The sequence below is a fragment of the Mastigoproctus giganteus genome, chromosome 1 (genome assembly GCF_048544385.1).
Source record: "Mastigoproctus giganteus isolate SK-2022 chromosome 1, ASM4854438v1, whole genome shotgun sequence".
Classification (NCBI taxonomy): domain Eukaryota; kingdom Metazoa; phylum Arthropoda; class Arachnida; order Uropygi; family Thelyphonidae; genus Mastigoproctus; species Mastigoproctus giganteus.
In genome coordinates this window covers 245,384,653-245,403,224 of record NC_143575.1, presented here as the reverse complement: position 1 = coordinate 245,403,224, position 18,572 = coordinate 245,384,653, and the positions used below count along the sequence as shown (strand labels likewise).

Below are 18,572 nucleotides of genomic sequence, written 5' to 3'. Positions count from 1 at the left end.
GAATGAATATCCCAAACATAAGCATGAGTACCTTGAGATCAAATTTTTAATCTGGCCACCCTACGTTACAGTGACGATGTTTCTTCTCCGACCTTGCAGTTTACATTAAACAGGGACCACAGAGTACTACTTTTATGATGAGATTCACGGGACGTGATAATAGTGTGTTTCCACCATAACAGACTGCCATAAGTGAACAAATGCTTAGTGCATGAAAGTAAGGATAAGAGATGTCTAAATCTGTTATGCTTTGCAGCATGTTTGTTGTCTAAACTTTAAACAATAAGCATAATCTGGATACTTTTCTTTTTGAATAGCCCTCATATGTTACCCACTATTTTACAGACCAACTAAATAATTTATTGAGGTTTTGTTAACACAGCATATCTTATTTATTACTTTTTGCCACCCATCCCAGCCTTTATATCATCATCAAACTTTGATATCAAACCTTTCATGCATTCATCAGTGCTGTTATATCAGAAACAACAAGGGCATCCCCCTCCCTCTCCCTTCCAGTAATACTGAACCATGTGTGACTCCACTTGTAACCCTGGTCCACTCAAAGCAATAGTTTTTTTTTTGTTGGTTGTTGGCACATCGGCTTCTGTGGCCATAATGCACCTCCCAAAGTTTTTGCATTTTACTCTGATCCAAACCCAAGGCGGGATTCGAACCCGCGACCTTTGGGTTGCTAGGCAGGCACTTTACCCATGTGGCTAGCCCGGTCGGCAGAGCAATAGTCTTGTTTAACCACCCTTTGTCTTCTATTGGCGCCTCTGTAGCCAGGTGGGCAGGAGCAGCAGTGCGTAGCACAAGCTTCTTGATGAGCCCGTTACCACCAAATATGGAGGATGCGGAAAGGTCAGGGAATGATCACCGGAGCAATATAGCCTTAGTTGCTAATGCTCCTAAAAAAAAAATCAATAATTTGTCTTCCGTTATTTAATCAACTCTATTCAGAATAGTACCTTCCCACCAATGACATTTAGTTCCATTTTGCACAAAAGTTAAGGTCCTGGGAAGTTTTAAAGCTAGCCTCTTCTAATACTGTCTTTCCAGATTCAATTTGTGATGATTGCTAAAGAGGCTTTGTTTAAGAGCACATTGACCTAAGTAGCTATATGCTTTTAATGGTCATAGTGCAGGATTTATCGCAATTGGGATTTTCAGAGCGATTTTTAACATAGCTGCCTTCAACTGTTCTTTGGTTGGCCCATGTTTTTGGCCTGATCAAGCACCTTTCAAGCTGAATGGATAAGTACACTACATAGTGGCCAGACCTTATATCAGGGGGTATCAAAAAGTTTGTACCTACTCTTACCTAGAAATAATAGAAAGATGAAACTTCACAGGAACTTTAATCCTTTTCTATGTACTCTCCATGTATAGTAACACATTTCTTCCATCTATGGATTAGTTGTTTAATGCCTTGATCATAGAAGTCTGCACTTTTTGCCCAAAACCATGATTCCACTTCATTGATGACTTCCTGAGACGAATCAAGGCAGCATCCATGCAATGGTTTCTTCATTTCTCAAAACAAGAAGTCTGACAGTGCTTGGTCAGGAGAATTGGGTGGGTGCTGCAGTAGTTAAATGTTGCACTGGGCAACAAAGTTGGTGGTGGTGGTAGCAACGGCTGTGTGAGCCGGTACATTATCTGACAGACGGACACTTTTAGTTAACATTTCATGCCTTTTCACCTTCAAAGCATCGCGTAACCTTTTCAAAAGATCTCTGTAGTATTCTCCGGTAAGTGTGGAACCACGAGGTAGGTAATCTGTCAGGATAACCCCTTTTCTGCCCCAAAACACAGACAACATCACCTCCTTTGCAGATGGAGTGGTCTTTGCCTTTTTGGGAGGTGGGGAGGAGATGTGCTTCCACTGCTTTGACATGTCTTTAGTCTTCAGATCATACTGGTACACCCAGCATTCGTCATTTGTCACCAACCGATCAAAAAAGTTCTCAGCATCTGCATTATGCAAATCCAACAGTTGGCGAGAACATTGTATTCAACATTACTTCTGCAGAGATGTCAGAAATCTTGAACCCATCATGCAGAGACCTTAAACATGTTCAGATGGTCATGTAAAATGCTGTGGGCACACCCATAACTAATTCCCACTGCATTTGTGATGAAATGAATTGTCACACATCTGTCACTCAGCACCAGCTGCTCAACCTTTGCAACTGTCTCACTGTGTGGATGTTGATGGCCTTCATTCTCTTGGCTCGTCAAAGATGCTTGTACACCCGCACTAGAACTCCTGTTTCCACTTTTTACAGTGTCATAGGATGGACAATTCTGCTCATACACAGCTTGCATTGCTTTGTCAATTTCCTGAGCTTTGTTACCCTGCAAATGCAGGAACTTGATCACTGCTCGATACTCCACTTTGTCAACCATAGCGTCCTTTCTCAGATTCTGGGCTCCACCTCTGGTGTACCTATGGGAATGAAATTTTACATGTTAGTTATTGAATATGCAGAACACCTTATATTAAAAATGGCATCTTCCTACTGATGTTTTATCTAGGTCAGGGTATGAACATTTTGATACCCCCCCCTCGTATGTTGCTTGCCATATCATCCCTGTGCATAATTCGAAAGGTAGTATGACAGTCTTGTCAGATATCCCTACAAAACATAAACAAGGAGTTTAAGAAGGTGACTGGATACTCCATAAAAGTATCTGGACACTCCTGCCCATCTTGAACCTTCTGAAAAAATGATTCAGCTCTTTATTTAAGGAAGGCTTATAAGCTACACAACTCTGTTATTCTCAGCACTGCATGTAGAGCCAAGCTGACTGATTTCAAGAGAGGTGTTATTGTCAGGTGTCTCATTGCAGCTTATTGATTTGTGCAGTTTCTAATAGCCACCCAAAGTAGACCATCAGTGTTGTTATCATGAAATGGAAACATGTCGTATAACGAAAATATTCAAAACGATTTTTCGTTTTGAATATTTTCGTTAGATTCTTTTAATTGCGTTAATTTGATTTTTAATTGTTTTAAATTGATTTGAATTGTGTTAAATTGATTTTTTGATTTTTTAATTATTTATATTTTACTCAAATGTACCGGTAAGTTGTCGTTTTTTCCGTTTTAATTTCTGGAGGGTATCATACGGAAGGGTTCTACGCACTATATTGAGGTAAACTCCTCTTATTATTTTACTAATATTATTATCAACGTAGAACATATTGAGTAGTACAGCTCTGATTCATACTATCTATTTTTTTTATTGTATCTTATTGTATCTCTACAATGGATGTAGTATATATTTTTATGGCGTCCAAGAACTCTATGACAACTAGAGCAGTCTGAGTGTAGTTGTGGGTATCCAACTCCCAGTATTGAGATTTGGATTGTTTCACATAGTACTGACAAATATCACAGAAGTGTAATATTTGTCAAGAATCCTTTATCATGACAAAGAAAGCCAAAATGGTTGTATTATGGTATAAATACTATCCAAAAATATACTCATATTAATAAGGCTTCCCAAAGTCATATGGTAATCTTTATACACTATATAACAGCAACAGTATTAATGTTTTGAACAGTTACTTGAATACCTTGTCCACTGACATTTGTTTGTTATTTACTCACATCCATCTTTAAATTTAGACCACCATTTTGAAAGTATTTTTTTCTCCATAAGCATCTCTAATATGGAATAAGCTTTAAATAAAGTAACAACTTTGTTAATCAGTAACAAAATTTAAGGTAACATACTGTTCTTGACATATGCTACTGTAATGTCATGGTCAAAAATGACTGTAGGCATCTCTTTTTGAGGTATTTACACTCCAAATGCATTACAGTAGACTACTGCACATTTGCACATGCTCAAGGGTAAAGGGTACTTCTGTACCAGTAAATTAGAAATATTTTAGGGAATTTTATTATTTTTTTAAAGTTTATCATCATTCGTTTTTTGAATAGCTCTTATATGTCGTTGGGTGGTTATACGTTGATGTTCAAGCATACAACTAAATAGTTATGATAATTATGATTCTATAACAAACTTATTGATGAATTTGCATAATATGGTATATATTTGTGTATGCCCACACTGTTTTCTGATCCTCTGTTCATCTGTTTTATGGCAGGAAGGCTCAGTAAAGGCGAAGTTACATCCAAAGTGGTTAATGCACATCAACGTTTAGAAGATAAATCTGTAATTGATACAAATTTAAAAAATTCTGAATGTCAGGAAGAAACTTTATCACTGGAAATTCCTGCATGTGTAAAAGAAGAAACCAAACCTTTAACAGAACAAAGTTTAAATGTGGAGGCAAATAAATGCTTAGAATCATCATGTAACTTAAATTCTGTTAGCAAATTTGATGAAAGTAATATAAAATGTGAACTAGAAAAATCACAAAACATAAAAGATTCAGTAAAAGATTTGGAAAAATCACAAAACATAAAACATTATAACATTGATGTGTATCATCTTTCAGGTAATGAAAAAATAAATAGAGAACAAAATCTTCAGTCATCCTTAATAAATAACTTATCTCATAGAAATGAGTATAAAATGGCAAGTCCTTTATTAGAAATAAAAGCATTGGAAGAGAAAGAAAAAACAGGCAAATATGAGGCATCTCAGGATTTTTTAGATACAACTAAAAGTGAACTCAAGGACACAAAAGGAGGGAAGCTTGAAGATTCAGAAGAAAACCATAGAAATGAAAACAGGAATATTTTACACTTTGCTAAATCAAATAAAGAAAGTGCTAATATTGAAGTAAATAACAGCAAACACATATTGCCCTCTCTGATAACTACAAATACCAAAGATTCAGTAGGTTCCTTAAATTCTAACAGTAGGAATGTTGTCAGTAGTTCCCATATTGCGGCATCAATATACATGTCTCATACAGATAGTATTGAAACTCAGAGTTATGAAAAACTATCTGGCCGTGACACTCTAAAATTTGCTCACAAGACAGAAAATGTAAATAGAAATTTAAATAATTTGTTTACTGAGATGCCAAAGCCTGAATTAATAGGTAAAAACTTTGAGGACCGTTCACATAATATTGCTTCAAAAAATATACACAGTGAACTAATGGAAAGTAGTTCTGGCCGAATTGTATATCTTGGTATATCTGAAGATTCTTCCCCAATGGATTTAAGTATAACTAGCAAGGAAAAATTCATCACATCAAAAAAAGAAACTGAAATCCGAGTGGTAAAATGTAATTTATTAAATGAGAACAATAAGTGTGTTCCATCTAATACTCCCCAGTCATCTTCCACCATGGTTATGCACGCTGCTAATAATAAAATGCAAGACCCTTGCTCAGTTTCTAGTAGCAATCATAAAGACTCAGTTGTCAGTTCAGAGACAGTAGGTGTGCATTCTAATAAGATCATAATTGATAGCGAAAATAACAAAGGTAACACAGAAAATGCATCAGTCAAAATATTTTCTACTGCTGAATCTAAGGAAATATCATTAAAAGAAGGTGCCTTCATAGAGGCAGTTGTTTCATCAGAAAATCTAAATTCAATACCCAGAGATAACTCTAGAGATGGTAATATAGTAGGAGAGAAATATTCTTTTGATAACAGTGACTCAAATATCGATTCTTACAAACATAGTAATACAGAAATAAAGTTTCAGGGTGATGGTATTACCAAAAGTCAGGAACGAGAATCTGTCATTTGTGAAATAAAAGGAAACAAGCTAGTTAAAGAAAAGAATGTTTTGTCATTACCTTCCATTACTGAATCTAAACTGTGTGAGGAGATATCAAATGACATAATTGAAAGTAATATTGCCAGTCTCTCAAAGGCAGATTTTTGTGATTCTGAAGAGAGAGAGATTTTAAAATCAAAAAACTTAATCAGTAATACTGCTTCTGAAGAAAGAGGTACTGTTATTCATTCTCCAGTTGAGGTTACCAAAGAAAATGAAAATAATATAAAGCAAGCATGTAATCCAGAATCCCTTTTAACAGATAAAGATTTTTCAAAATACGATATTGATGAAGACATTGAAATTAAAGATGAAAATAAAATTTTGAATATAGTGAACAGTGAACAGGAATTTGCAGGACGAGTGATTAACAAAGATGAAAATAAAGATAAAATTTCTACTGAAAACGAAATTAGAAATGAAGAGTACATACCTGAGAGTACAACTATAGAAAAAGAAGTTAATATTAAACAAAGTGAATTTAAGGTAAAGGATGGCATAAAACAAAGTGAAATTAAGGAAGAAGAAGATACTAATGATATTATACAAAGTGAAATTAAGGAAGATATCAAACAAAACAAAATTAGGAGAGGAGAAGAAGCTGAAATTAATAAAGATGTTATCAAACAAAATGAAATTAAGAGAGATGATATTACAAAAAGCAAAATTAGGGAAGGAGAAGAAAATAAAATTAAAGAAGATATCAAACAAAGTGAAATTAAGAAACATGGTGTTAAGCAGAGTGAAATTAAGAAACATGGTGTTAAGCAGAGTGAAATTAAGAAACATGGTGTTAAGCAAAGTGAAATTAAAGAAGATGGCATAAAAAAAAGTGAAATTAAAGAAGATGGCATAAAAAAAAGTGAAATTAGAGAAGATGGCATAAAAGAAAGTGAAATTAGAGAAGAAGATGGCATAAAAGAAAGTGAAATTAGAGAAGAAGATGGCATAAAAGAAAGTGAAATTAGAGAAGAAGATGGCATAAAAAAAAGTGAAATTAGAGAAGAAGATGGCATAAAAAAAAGTGAAATTAGAGAAGAAGATTGCATAAAAGAAAGTGAAATTAGAGAAGAAGATGGCATAAAAGAAAGTGAAATTAGAGAAGAAGATGGCATAAAAGAAAGTGAAATTAGAGAAGAAGGTGGCATAAAAGAAAGTGAAATTAGAGAAGAAGGTGGCATAAAAGAAAGTGAAATTAGAGAAGGTGGCATAAAAGAAAGTGAAATTAGAGAAGAAGGTGGCATAAAAGAAAGTGAAATTAGAGAAGAAGGTGGCATAAAAGAAAGTGAAATTAGAGAAGAATGTGGCATAAAAGAAAGTGAAATTAGAGAAGATGATGGAATAAAAGGAAGTGAAATTAAAGAAGATAGCATGAAAGAAATTATGCAAGAAGATGGCATTAAAGAAAGCAAAACTAAGGAAGGTGGTGGCATTAATGAAGTTGCAATTAAGAAAGAAGAAGATGGCACTAAAGAAAGTGAAATTAAGGAAGAAGATGGCATTAAAGAAAGTGAAGTTAAGAAAGGAGATGGCATTAAAGAAAGTGAAGTTAAGAAAGAAGATGGCATTAAAGAACTTGAAATTAAGAAAGATGATATTAAAGGAAGTGAAATTAAGAGAGAGGATAACATTAAAGTTGATGACGATAAAAATATTAAAGAAAATAAAATTAAGGAAGAATGTGATGAAAATTTTAAAGAAAATATAATTAAGAAAGAACACAATGAAAATTTTAAAGAAAATAAAATTATGGAAGAATGTGGTGAAAATTTTAAAGAAAATAAAATTAAGAAAGAAGAAATTATTAAAGACAGTAAAAAGAAAATGGCAGATAACTTTGAAGAGAGTATAGATAGAGAGAGAGGTAGCATTACAATAGAAGAAATCAAAGACAAAGCTTACATTGAAGAAAGTAGATTTGGAGATGAAATTAAAGATGGGGGTAATATGGAAGGAAATAAAAGTAAACAGGATAAGATCAAAGAAGAAGATAAGATTAAAGACAAAGATAAAATTAAAGATGATGATAAAACTGATGAAGGAGAAAAAATCGAAGATCTTCCGAATGATAAAATTCCATATAGCACTAGACGAAAAACAAGATCTTCTCAGGTAACAGAAGTATCAAAACAAAATACATCTGTAGTTCATGAAACCAAACCTGTCTCGAAACAGGAAAATAGTTTCAAAAATAAAGTAGTAGATCAGATTAAGTGTCAAGTCAGTTGCAATAATTCTAACTGGAGTCAGAAAAGAGGCAAGAGGAAGAAGACATATGGCAGTAAAAAATCATATTTACGGCAAAAAAAGAAAATTTCTCTTGGTAAAGACAATACAGATTTAACTATTGAAGAAAATACTACAACTGATCAAAGTTCAGAAAAAACAAATGACATTGTCATACCATCTTTATCTGCTGACTTGTTACAGGAAGATTCAACCAAAGGGAACACAGACAGTACCATTATTTTACAAGATTCTGCTGATAATAACCAAACTGATTTTACTTTACCAGAAGGATTTCTTGAAATTTTAGATTGTGAAAGGGGAACAAATGCAAGTCGTAGCAGGACAAGGGGCAAAAACAAGGTAAAAGGGAAAAATGAAGGCCCGAGTAGCACTAAATTCCAAGATCAAACACAAGAAATAAAAGATGAACCTGAAGAACAGATAACTCCTGTTAAACGTAGTAGACGTATTCAGGAACAGCAGAGAAGAAAAATGTCTGAGCTTGCTGAACAAATGGAAAAAGAACAGAGACGTTTAGAAGCCCTTGCCAAAGAAAAGACAGCTGCCGCAGCTGCTAAAGTAAAGGTATATTTATTAATTTTAAGAATAATTTATTGTTTAAAATTTTTGAAGTAATTTTTGTTTGAAATCTATATTTTTTAAATTTATATAAAAAACAGGCCTCTTCTATTCCTTTCTTTAATATTCTTGGTTTGTGAAAATGACAAGACTTTTTTTTTTTTTTTACATGGTTTTGGTTCTCTCATAAGTAACAGCTTTCAATTACTAACAAGTTCATACATGTCAGGTTACTAAAAAGAGGCAAGCAGCTCATTTTATCTCATCAAACTTGCCTATTGCTGTTATAACCCCACGGGCTCATATCTGGTGAGTATCGGTTTGGCACATTAAGGATCCTGAGCAGGATGTCATCATTCTTCTCTTTCTTGGTGTGATTCCCTTCTACTTTTGTCTCTCTCTCTCTCTCTCTCTCTCTCTCTCTCTCTCTCTCTCTCTCTCTCTCTCTCTCTCTCTCTCTCTCTCTCTCTCTCTCTCAGGGCAACTTGGGGAATTTTTTTTTTTTTTTTTTTGGCTGGTGCAGCATAAGCCTCAGGCTTCCTTGCACCATGTAGCTAATAATAATAATAATATAGAATTGATTTACCCCTCCAGTAGGCATGTGAAAAAATATAATCAGAGGTGAAACTATAACTCCACCAGTTTGCCAAATAGCCCACATAATCTTTGACAGCCATGCTGAACCTCTCAGATTGCATTATGAATAGAAATGAGAAATGATTTCAAATTGTACACTTTTTTAATGATACTTTTGATTTTGGTATTATAATGTATATTGGTATTATAATGCATACTAATTTAAAATTTTTAAAAATCCTTACAAAAAAGATAGAAGGGAAAAATTTTTTTTAAATTCAGTTCAACAGGTAGTACATATTTATAAAGTTATACATAATTGCACAAAAATACTGTATTTTCTGGACATTAAGGTGTACCCATGTTTTAAATGTAATATTTAAAATAAAAAACATATCTAATTGCTTGTATTTGAAATACAAATTCGCAAGTGCTTACTGAACAAAATGTTATGTAGAACGAAGCTTTTACTCATTGTAGAATGTCAAAAACTTATTCAAGTTCATACTAACCAGTATGAACTTGAACAAGATGATAACATCATTACAAATGTACTTCACTTCTGAACTTCACTTTCTTCAAGTGAAGAAAGTGAACTTCACTTTTTCCTGGGGCTGATGGAATCTATCCAGTTATATTGAAAGATGCAGCAAGGGAAGTAAGCAAACCCTTAGCCATAATTATGGGAGCATCCTTAGAGTCGTGGGAGGTCCCCATGGACTGGAGATGTGCATATGTATCCCCAATTCACAAAGGGGGTGCAAATGGTGACACAAATAATTATAGACCTATTAGTTTAACTTCTGTACTGGGGAAAATAATGGAGTTACTGGTTAAAGAGGTGATGCAGTATCACCCAGACAAGACTGCAGTAATAGTTCAGACACAGCATGGGTTTGTTAAGGGGAAGTCTTGTCCGAACAATTTGATTGGATAATACGATCTGGTAACAAAGGAACTAGATGCAAAAAATAATTTTGATATCATATACTTGCATTTCAGGAAAGCATTTGATGCTGTTGCAAATGGAAGACTGCTGTACCAATTGGAGCGGTATTGTATTAAGGGCAAGTTGCTGCAATGAATAAAGGAATAGTTGAGTGGGAAATGGCAGAGTGGTAATAAATGGACACTGCTATATGAGTGAACTAATGTTATTAGTGGAGTCTCCCAGGGTTTGGCGCTGGGCTCATTGTTGTTTTGTGTATTTATCAATGATACAGATGAATGTATATCAGGCTTAATGTCTAAGTTTGCAGATGATACAAAGGTTGGCAGGGTTGTTAACGATAGTAAAGACAGTATGCTACTCCAACTGGATTTAGAAAAGTTAGACTGATAGGCTGAGAAGTGGCAACTGAAGTTTAACATTGACAAATGCAAAGTACTGCATATGGGTAGCAGTAATCCAAGAGAAATGTACCAACTGTGTGGTACTACACTCAGGGAGGTGGAGAATGAAAAAGACCTAGAGGTCATTGTGCAGTCAGATATGAAGTTCTCTGAGCAGTGAAGATAAGCTGCCATAGCAGCCCATGGAGTTTTGACAAAGATATATAGGAATTTTGCTAGCAGAGACAAGGAGGTGATTATTCCTTTGTATAAAGCAATGGTCAGGCCACACCTTGAATACTGCATACAGGTCTGGAGGCCTCATTTTAGGAAGGATGTAGAGTTGCTAGAATGAACAAAATGTTATGTAGAAGTACAGAGAAGGGCAACAAGGTGAGAGGAATGCAAACAGATGCAACCTTTTTGTTGCATCTTTCATGTGTTCTGAACTGAAATACACTAAAACAGCTAGCATTTTTAGATGGCCACATATACATATTGGCCATGCTTTTTCTAGCCATATAAGAATGTACCTAATAAACCTTTGGACCATAAGACACAGTGGAATTTTGGATAACATTTTGCAGGGGAAAAAAAAGTGTCATGGTTTCAAAAATATTGTAACGTTTTTATTACCTTTACTAAATCTAATATGGAAACTAGGCACCTGTGAGGTGATCTGATTGAGGTGTATAATGCTTTGAATGGTTTGAGCATGCTCAATGCTGATGGGATTCTTCCTCTTGCTCAGAATAATTGCCTAAGAGGGCATAAATTCAAATTGAGGAAAGACAGTTGTAGGATAGATGTGCAGAAGTTTGCCTTTAGCCAGTGGGTGGTTGATTGCTGGAACAAACTTCCATCTATCGTTGTAGAAATTGATAGCTTAAATAGATTCAAGGCAGAACTAGACAAACATTTGGAGCGAGTGGATGGGTGAAATGAGAAGGGTGTGTGTGTGTGTGTGTTTTTTTTTTTTTTTTGGCTGATGCTATATAAGCTTGCTTTCTTGCATCATGTGCCTTTGCTAATGCTAAATTTAAATGTTTTAAAATTTAAATCAATGTTCCAATAAGTTTTAACCATGAGTTTGATGTGCAGGATTTTATGGACTTTGATTTTTAGCCATTTTGCACTCTTAAACCATCCTACCCATGTTAGTGAAATCAATCTACCTTCAAAGAAGAGTTTCTTTAATTTCTATCTTGAAAATTTGAGAAATATCTATTCATTATTACAAAAAAAATCAGGAAACTTGCAGAATAAAGTGTGAAATTCCAGTCAACATAACTCTTATTAAAAATTAAAACTTTTTATCTTTACTGCCCAGTATGTAAAACTAGGTTTTGAGCTTCTCCATAATGCCAGGCATTTCCATATTTCAAGCATACTTAATTTGTCATGTTATTTTCTTTTCTATTTTCCATTGGATGTCTACAGACACTGCAGTTGAAGAACTGAAGCCTTTCTAAGTAAGAGCACCCTTTTGGTCCCTTCACCCATCTGGTTGTCTTTCTCTGCACCCATTTCAGCAGATCTACATTCTTCATAAAGTGAGGCCTTCAGACCTGTATACAATATTCAAGGTGCGGCCTAACCATGGCCTTGTACAAAGGGAAAATCACCTCGTTATTCCTACTAGCAAAGTTTCTGTATATCATTGACAAAACAAAATGAACTGTCCTGGCTGCATGTCTGCACTGCTCAGAGAATTTCATATCTGACTGCACAATCCTCCAGGTCTTTTCATTTTCCACTAACCTGAATGTAATACAACACAGTTGATAAGTTACTCTGGGATTACTGCTACTCATGTGCAGATCCTTGTATTTGTCAATATTAAACATCAACTTCTCTTTCTCAGCCCAATGATCCAATATTGCTAGACTTTGTTGCAGTAGCTCACACTGATTACTGTTGTTAACCAGCTGCCAACTTTTGTGTCATCTGTAAATTTAATATATTATGCCCAATATACCTTCATCAGTATCATTAATAAATATTGAAAACAACAATGGGCCCAGCACTGAATCCTGGGAGATACCACTAATAACATTAGTTCACAAAGAACAGTGCCCATTGATAACCATTCTCTGTCTTCTACTTAACCATCCTCTTATCCATAGCAGTAACTTACCTTTAATTCCACATTGTTACAGTTTACACAGCAGTCTTTTATGTGCAACAGTATCAAAAGCCTTCTTGAAATCCAAGTACATGATATCAAAATTATTTTCATTCAGTTCCTTGGTCACTGCATCACAGAAACATATCAGATTGGTTAGACAACACTGCATTGTAATTGCATTCCTGTCCAGATAGTTGTGCATTACTTCTTTTACCAGTGACTCCATTATTTTCCTTGGAACAGATGTTAAGCTAAGAGGTCTGTAATTGTTCATGTCACCCTTTGATTCCCCTTTAAGAATTGGCGATACATTTGCACATCTCCAGTCCATAGGTACCTCACCTTGAATCCAAGGATGCTTTCATAATTATGGCTAAGAGTTTGCTTAACTCCTTTTCTGCCTCTCTTAATATGATTGGATAGACCCCATCCACTCCAGGTACATTTTTTATGTTCGGCGTCAACAATTTCTCTTCCACTTTCCTTTCTCTTAATATGATTGGATAGACCCCATCCACTCCAGGTACATTTTTTATGTTCAGCGTCAACAATTTCTCTTCCACTTTCCTTTCAGTTAACACAAAGTCATTTTAGCTCCCCGTTTTGACTTGGCACATGCCTTAGCTGCCCATGTGCCATTAAAAACTAAATCAATCAATTAACTCCCCGTTTAGTTCGATAAACTTCTGGCATCCTCTCCCCTAAACAATTTCTCATATGTTGTGAATGCAAATGCAGAATATGAATATGTGAATGCAGAATATATATTCAATTTGTCAGCAACCTGAGATTGCATTTGTGAATATGTAAGTATACATGCACCTGTTCTTACTCTTAGTTACTCTAACACAGCTATATATTTGCTTGTTCCATGATGACTCCTAACAGTCCTTGAAATAGTTAACCCATTGACATTGAGTGTCCCAATGTGATTCAACTCCTTCCTTCTACTGTTAATATAAGCATAGAAGTTTTTGCTGCTTTTCTTTGTATTTTCGGCAGGGACTTTTCATAATCTGCCTTGGCATGCCTAACCTCTTTTGTGACTTGATTACAGACTAGCTTATATCTACTATAGGCTTCTGTGTAACCTGATAATTTATATGTATCCCATGCACTTTCTCTCTCTCTCTCTCTCTCTCTCTCTCTCTCTCTCTCTCTCTCTCTCTCTGCCACGTCTCAATAGTTCATCTGACATCCATTTAGGTCTAAGTCTTGAATAGTATTTCTTCATTGGTGTGAAAAAGCCTAGTAGTTTCTATAATTAATTCCCTTAATACTTCCCATTTAGTATTTTCTTTTGGTAACATCATCAGTTGGTTCCATTACATAGAATTAAAAAATGTCTGAGACCAATGTAGTCACCTTTAGGAAAGTAAAAGCTTTTCTCTTTACCCTTGACAGTAGTAATGTCTTTAATTAAATTCCAGATTTGTACACTAAGATTGCTGCCACTCATTGGATCTTTTACATGCAGATTCTTAATGCATGTAGAATCACGGGTGATAAACAGATCAAGAGCATTGCTTCTTCTTGTTGCCTCTCTAATAAGTGCATATGGACTCATTGCCCTGGAGGCACAATACATAAAATATAATCTTATATTTATATTAGCACTTATATCACACCAAACTGACTCAACATTGCACTCGTTACCCATGTTGACCGAATGCATTTGCCTTAGATTTAATATGCTTCTTAACTAGGAGCATAACCCCTCCTGTCCTTTCTGTATACATTTTACTCCCCGTATTCAAATTCAGCATTCCTTATATCTGTGCGACTCCATGTCTGTGATATCCCAACAATATTTTTGCATTTTATGTTTTGATCATCACTTCACGTTCCTCAGATTTATTTACTATGCTCCTAGCATTTGTGAACATGTAAGTATACATGCACCTGTTCTTACTCTTAGTTACTCTAACACAGCCATATATTTACTTGTTCCATGATGACTCCTAACAGTCCTTGAAATCCCTGGCACTTTGCTTTCCAGGATGCTGCTCATTCCAATAGAAGCAGTGCAAGAATCACTTTCACCTCTGCTTGCAAGTATTGTCAAACTATTAGTCTGTTAATCCTTCCAAGGTAGCAGTTTTCCGACCCACCTAACACTGCCTCAATAGCATCAGCAAATATTCTTATACCCCTTCTAAGTGTATACTATCCCCATTAAAACAGTATCTCCTGTTAACAAGCACTGATCACGCTGAGAAAAATTATACTCCATGAGCTTTGCACATTCTCTCCAGGGCCAAATTGAATGACAAGGCTCTCAATATGTACTCCCTATCGTGTCTGGGTAGAATTTCAGACACTTTCAGATTCAGTCCCAACTTGTGACTTTTTCCCAACGTTGCCCTGTACTTGTTAACTAAGTCTTCAGGTCTCCTGCCCTTAATATCATTAGTGCCAATGTACAAATCACCTTTTGTTTCTTTAGAAGATGATATCTGCTCTACAATGTCATCTATTTTTGTCTTTGGCAGATATAACACAGTCTGCCTGGACCTATTCCACCTATCATTCTTGCACAATATATTTCCCATTTTCCCTGACAATAAAGTCACTGACAATAACCACTTCCTATGTAACCAGTTAGAACATAGGAAGTGGTTATCTGTTAACTCCCTGTTAGAGTTATCTGTTAACTCCCTGTTAGAGTTATCTGTTAACTCCCTGTTAGAGTTTGAATTCTTCTGGTATTCCCCTTGGAGGGGAATACCAGAAGAATTCAAACTCTAACAGGGAGTTAAATTATTTTGTAATAACAGAGCAAAGTGGAAGAGAAATTGTTGAAGTTAAACATAAGAAAGGCAACTGAGGTGGATGAGATCTATCCAGTTATATTGAAGAAGAAAAAGGCGGCAAAGTCAGTAAGCAAACCCTTAGCCACAATTATGAGAACATCCTTGGACTTAGGGGAAGTACCCACGGACTGGAGATGTGAAAATGTATCTCCAATTCACAAAGGGGATCTAAGGTTGGCATGAATAATTACAGACCTTTTAGTTTGACTTCTCTTCCATGGAAAATAATGGAGTCACTAGTTATAGAAACATTGCAAGATCATCTACACAAGACTGCAGTAATAATTTAGACACAGCATGGGTTTGTTAAGGGGAAGCCTACCATAACAATTTGATTGGATACTATAATGTAGTCACAAAGGAACAAAGTCCACGAAGAGCAGTGTCCATCGATTACCACTTTGTCTTCTCCCACTCAACCATCCTTTTATACCTTAATGCCATAAAAGGATGGTTGAGTGGGAGAAGACAAAGTGGTAATCGATGGACACTGCTCTTCGTGGACTAATGTTATTAGTGGTGTCCCCCAGAGTTCGGTGTTGGGCCCATTGTTGTTTTGTGTATTTATCAATGATATTGATGAAAGTATACCAAGCTTAATGTCAAAGTTTGCTGATGATACAAAGGTTGGCAGGGTTGTTAATAGCAGTAATGACAGTATGATGCTGCAACAGGATCTTGAAAAGTTGGGAAGATGGGCTGAGAAGTGGCAGCTGAAGTTTAACATTGACAAATGCAAAGTACTGCATATGGGTAGCAGTAACCCCAGAGAAATGTACCAACTGGGTGGTGTTACACTCAGGGTAGTGGAGAAGGAAAGAGACCTGGGGGTAATTGTGCAGTCAGATACGAAGTTTTCTGAGCAGTGTAGACAGACTGACAGAGTAGGTCATGGGATCTTGTCAATGATATACAGTACTGCATATGCTTCCCATATGCAGTACAGTCTGTCCTCGTATAGCACGATAGTTGTGTTCTTAGAAACCCTCGTGCAATGCAAAATCGTGCAATATAAACAACAGGCCCTATGGGAAAAGTGGGGTTAGGTGCCGACCACCCAAGATTGAACACACATTTGGAACCAAAACATTACCAAACACAATAAATAATCAGGTAATTTTAATCGTTATAAAATACTTACGTATTTTATAATGATTAAAATACGTAATAAAAAATAATATATTTTTTAGTATTTTTAGTATTTTTTAATACTAAAAAAGTATTTTTTACGAATAAAATACGTATTTTATTCGTAAAAAATTTATTATATTAAATAAAATAGTCGTAATAAAATTATAATACGTAAGTCGTAATAAAATGCTTACGTATTTTATTACGACTATTACGTAATAAAATATTGCTAATGCTTTTGCTTCTATCGTAAGCAAACTTGTTTTTTGTTTGATTTTCTATCCAAACAGATAGAAAATTGAAAAACAGAGAGAAAAGACAGCCATTCCATCTCTTCCAATTCTTGTGTCTTAATCTAATGGATTTTAATTATACTTTGAGTTGTTCCCGCTATGAAAGTTGTTTTTATTTTCTCTGCATTCTTTGTATTTCTCGGCATTGCCTCATTTAGGTCTGTAGCACGTGCAATATCACATGGTCTTTCATTTCGCTCAAAGTGTTTCACAATTTCATATTTTTTCTCTATCGACAGAGGCGGACTGGCCATAAACCTTATCCGGGAAATCCCGGTGGGGCAGAGGCCGGTGTGATTTTGGCCATAAACCGTAGTATGAGGCCACTATAAATTTTCCCGGGTAAGAATTTTTGACCCAGTCCGCCTCTGTTTATCGATATTGTTTTCTTTTTCTCTCTGAATCTGCAGTGTCTTCGCCAGGACGCTTCCTTTTCACACCTTTTAAGTATTTTACTCATTTTTAAAGCACAATTACAAAACGAGGAGGCACGCTTAATACACATAAACAAAGGTGCACGCGTGTAGCAACTGAATAAACAACACCGTAAAGGCCGAGATACACTATTAACACCTCACATTTTACTAAAGCACATTTCTAGGGGTTACTACCATAAAACAATAAAAACAATTTCCAGTTGCGTTTCTGCTAGTGGAATCTGTTATGAACTGGTCGTAAACTCGATCTAATTGCAATTGCAAATTATCGATAGCTGGAATTGTGTGGGTTTTTATGTTATTATGGTGAAATGTGTTTCCCCTTCACTGATATAAAACACATAAATACATTTTCAGAATCTTCTTCATTCCTATCGTGTTGCGTTCGGTTGGGGTGATTCCGCGTTCGACTGCCATTTCTTGTAAACACAAAGGCGAATCGTGCATAAGCGAATTCGGTTCGTGTTATATAAGATAACGTTCCCCTATTTATAAATCGTGTATGATCGAATTTGTGTAATGTAAACATGTGTTATACGAGGACCGACTGTACAATGGAATTTTGCTAGCAGGGATAAGGAAATGATTATCCTTTTGTATAAGGCAATGGTCAGACCACATCTGGAGTACTACGTACAGCAGCTTTTCCCAAACTTTTTTAGTCACAGAACATGTTTCATCTCACAACGTATTCACTGAACACTTACGAACAGGTGCCAAGGAACTGTTGCCAATATTTTATTATAAAGACACACTGTGCATCAGGAGCATCTTTATTTCCAACTCATGTAAAGCCGAAAATCAAGTAACTGTCATCATACATTCAATTTGGTCTTTTATTAGTTGGTTCCTGTTTTTTTACTTCAGATTTTTGGGGAACAAAATGCTGCGATTGTTCATCCTCACTTGGAAGTGTGACAGTATTGTGTTCGTTTTCATCGACCACAGTTGCACTACTAGAAGTACTTTGCTTCTTGTTTTAAAATTACTTTTTTCAACCACAAATCCATGGTCACATTTTAATAATAATATTTCAAAATACTAATAATTATCAAAAAAATATATTTATACAAGGAAGTAAGTTTAGATATGATATTGGTTCACTTGCTCCTCTCCTTCAACCTGTGTACGTCAGGCTGCTAAATCGCACACGAATGGCATACGAGATCATGTTGCTAAATTTTCATAGACGTCATTACCTTTACGCATACTTTACATCTCTATGCAAAGTTTGCGAAAATAAAGTGTTCCGTGGTCTATTTGATTATTAGTCTATGCTAGTATATTTATAACCGAAAAAAAAAATTTTGCATATTTTGTAGTGTACACCACTT

General features: G+C 35.4%; 1 protein-coding gene across 1 annotated transcript in view; it reads left to right on the top strand.

Annotated features, from left to right (window-relative positions):
- The window catches only part of LOC150091724 (uncharacterized), a 515,450-nt gene that overhangs the window by 161,265 nt on the left and 335,613 nt on the right, over positions 1 to 18,572 (top strand). Inside the window, exon 6 of the mRNA XM_090369463.1 lies at positions 4,123 to 8,534. Within this exon, the coding sequence (XP_090225589.1) occupies positions 4,123 to 8,534 (4,412 nt within the window). The remainder of the gene's footprint in view (positions 1 to 4,122; positions 8,535 to 18,572) is intronic.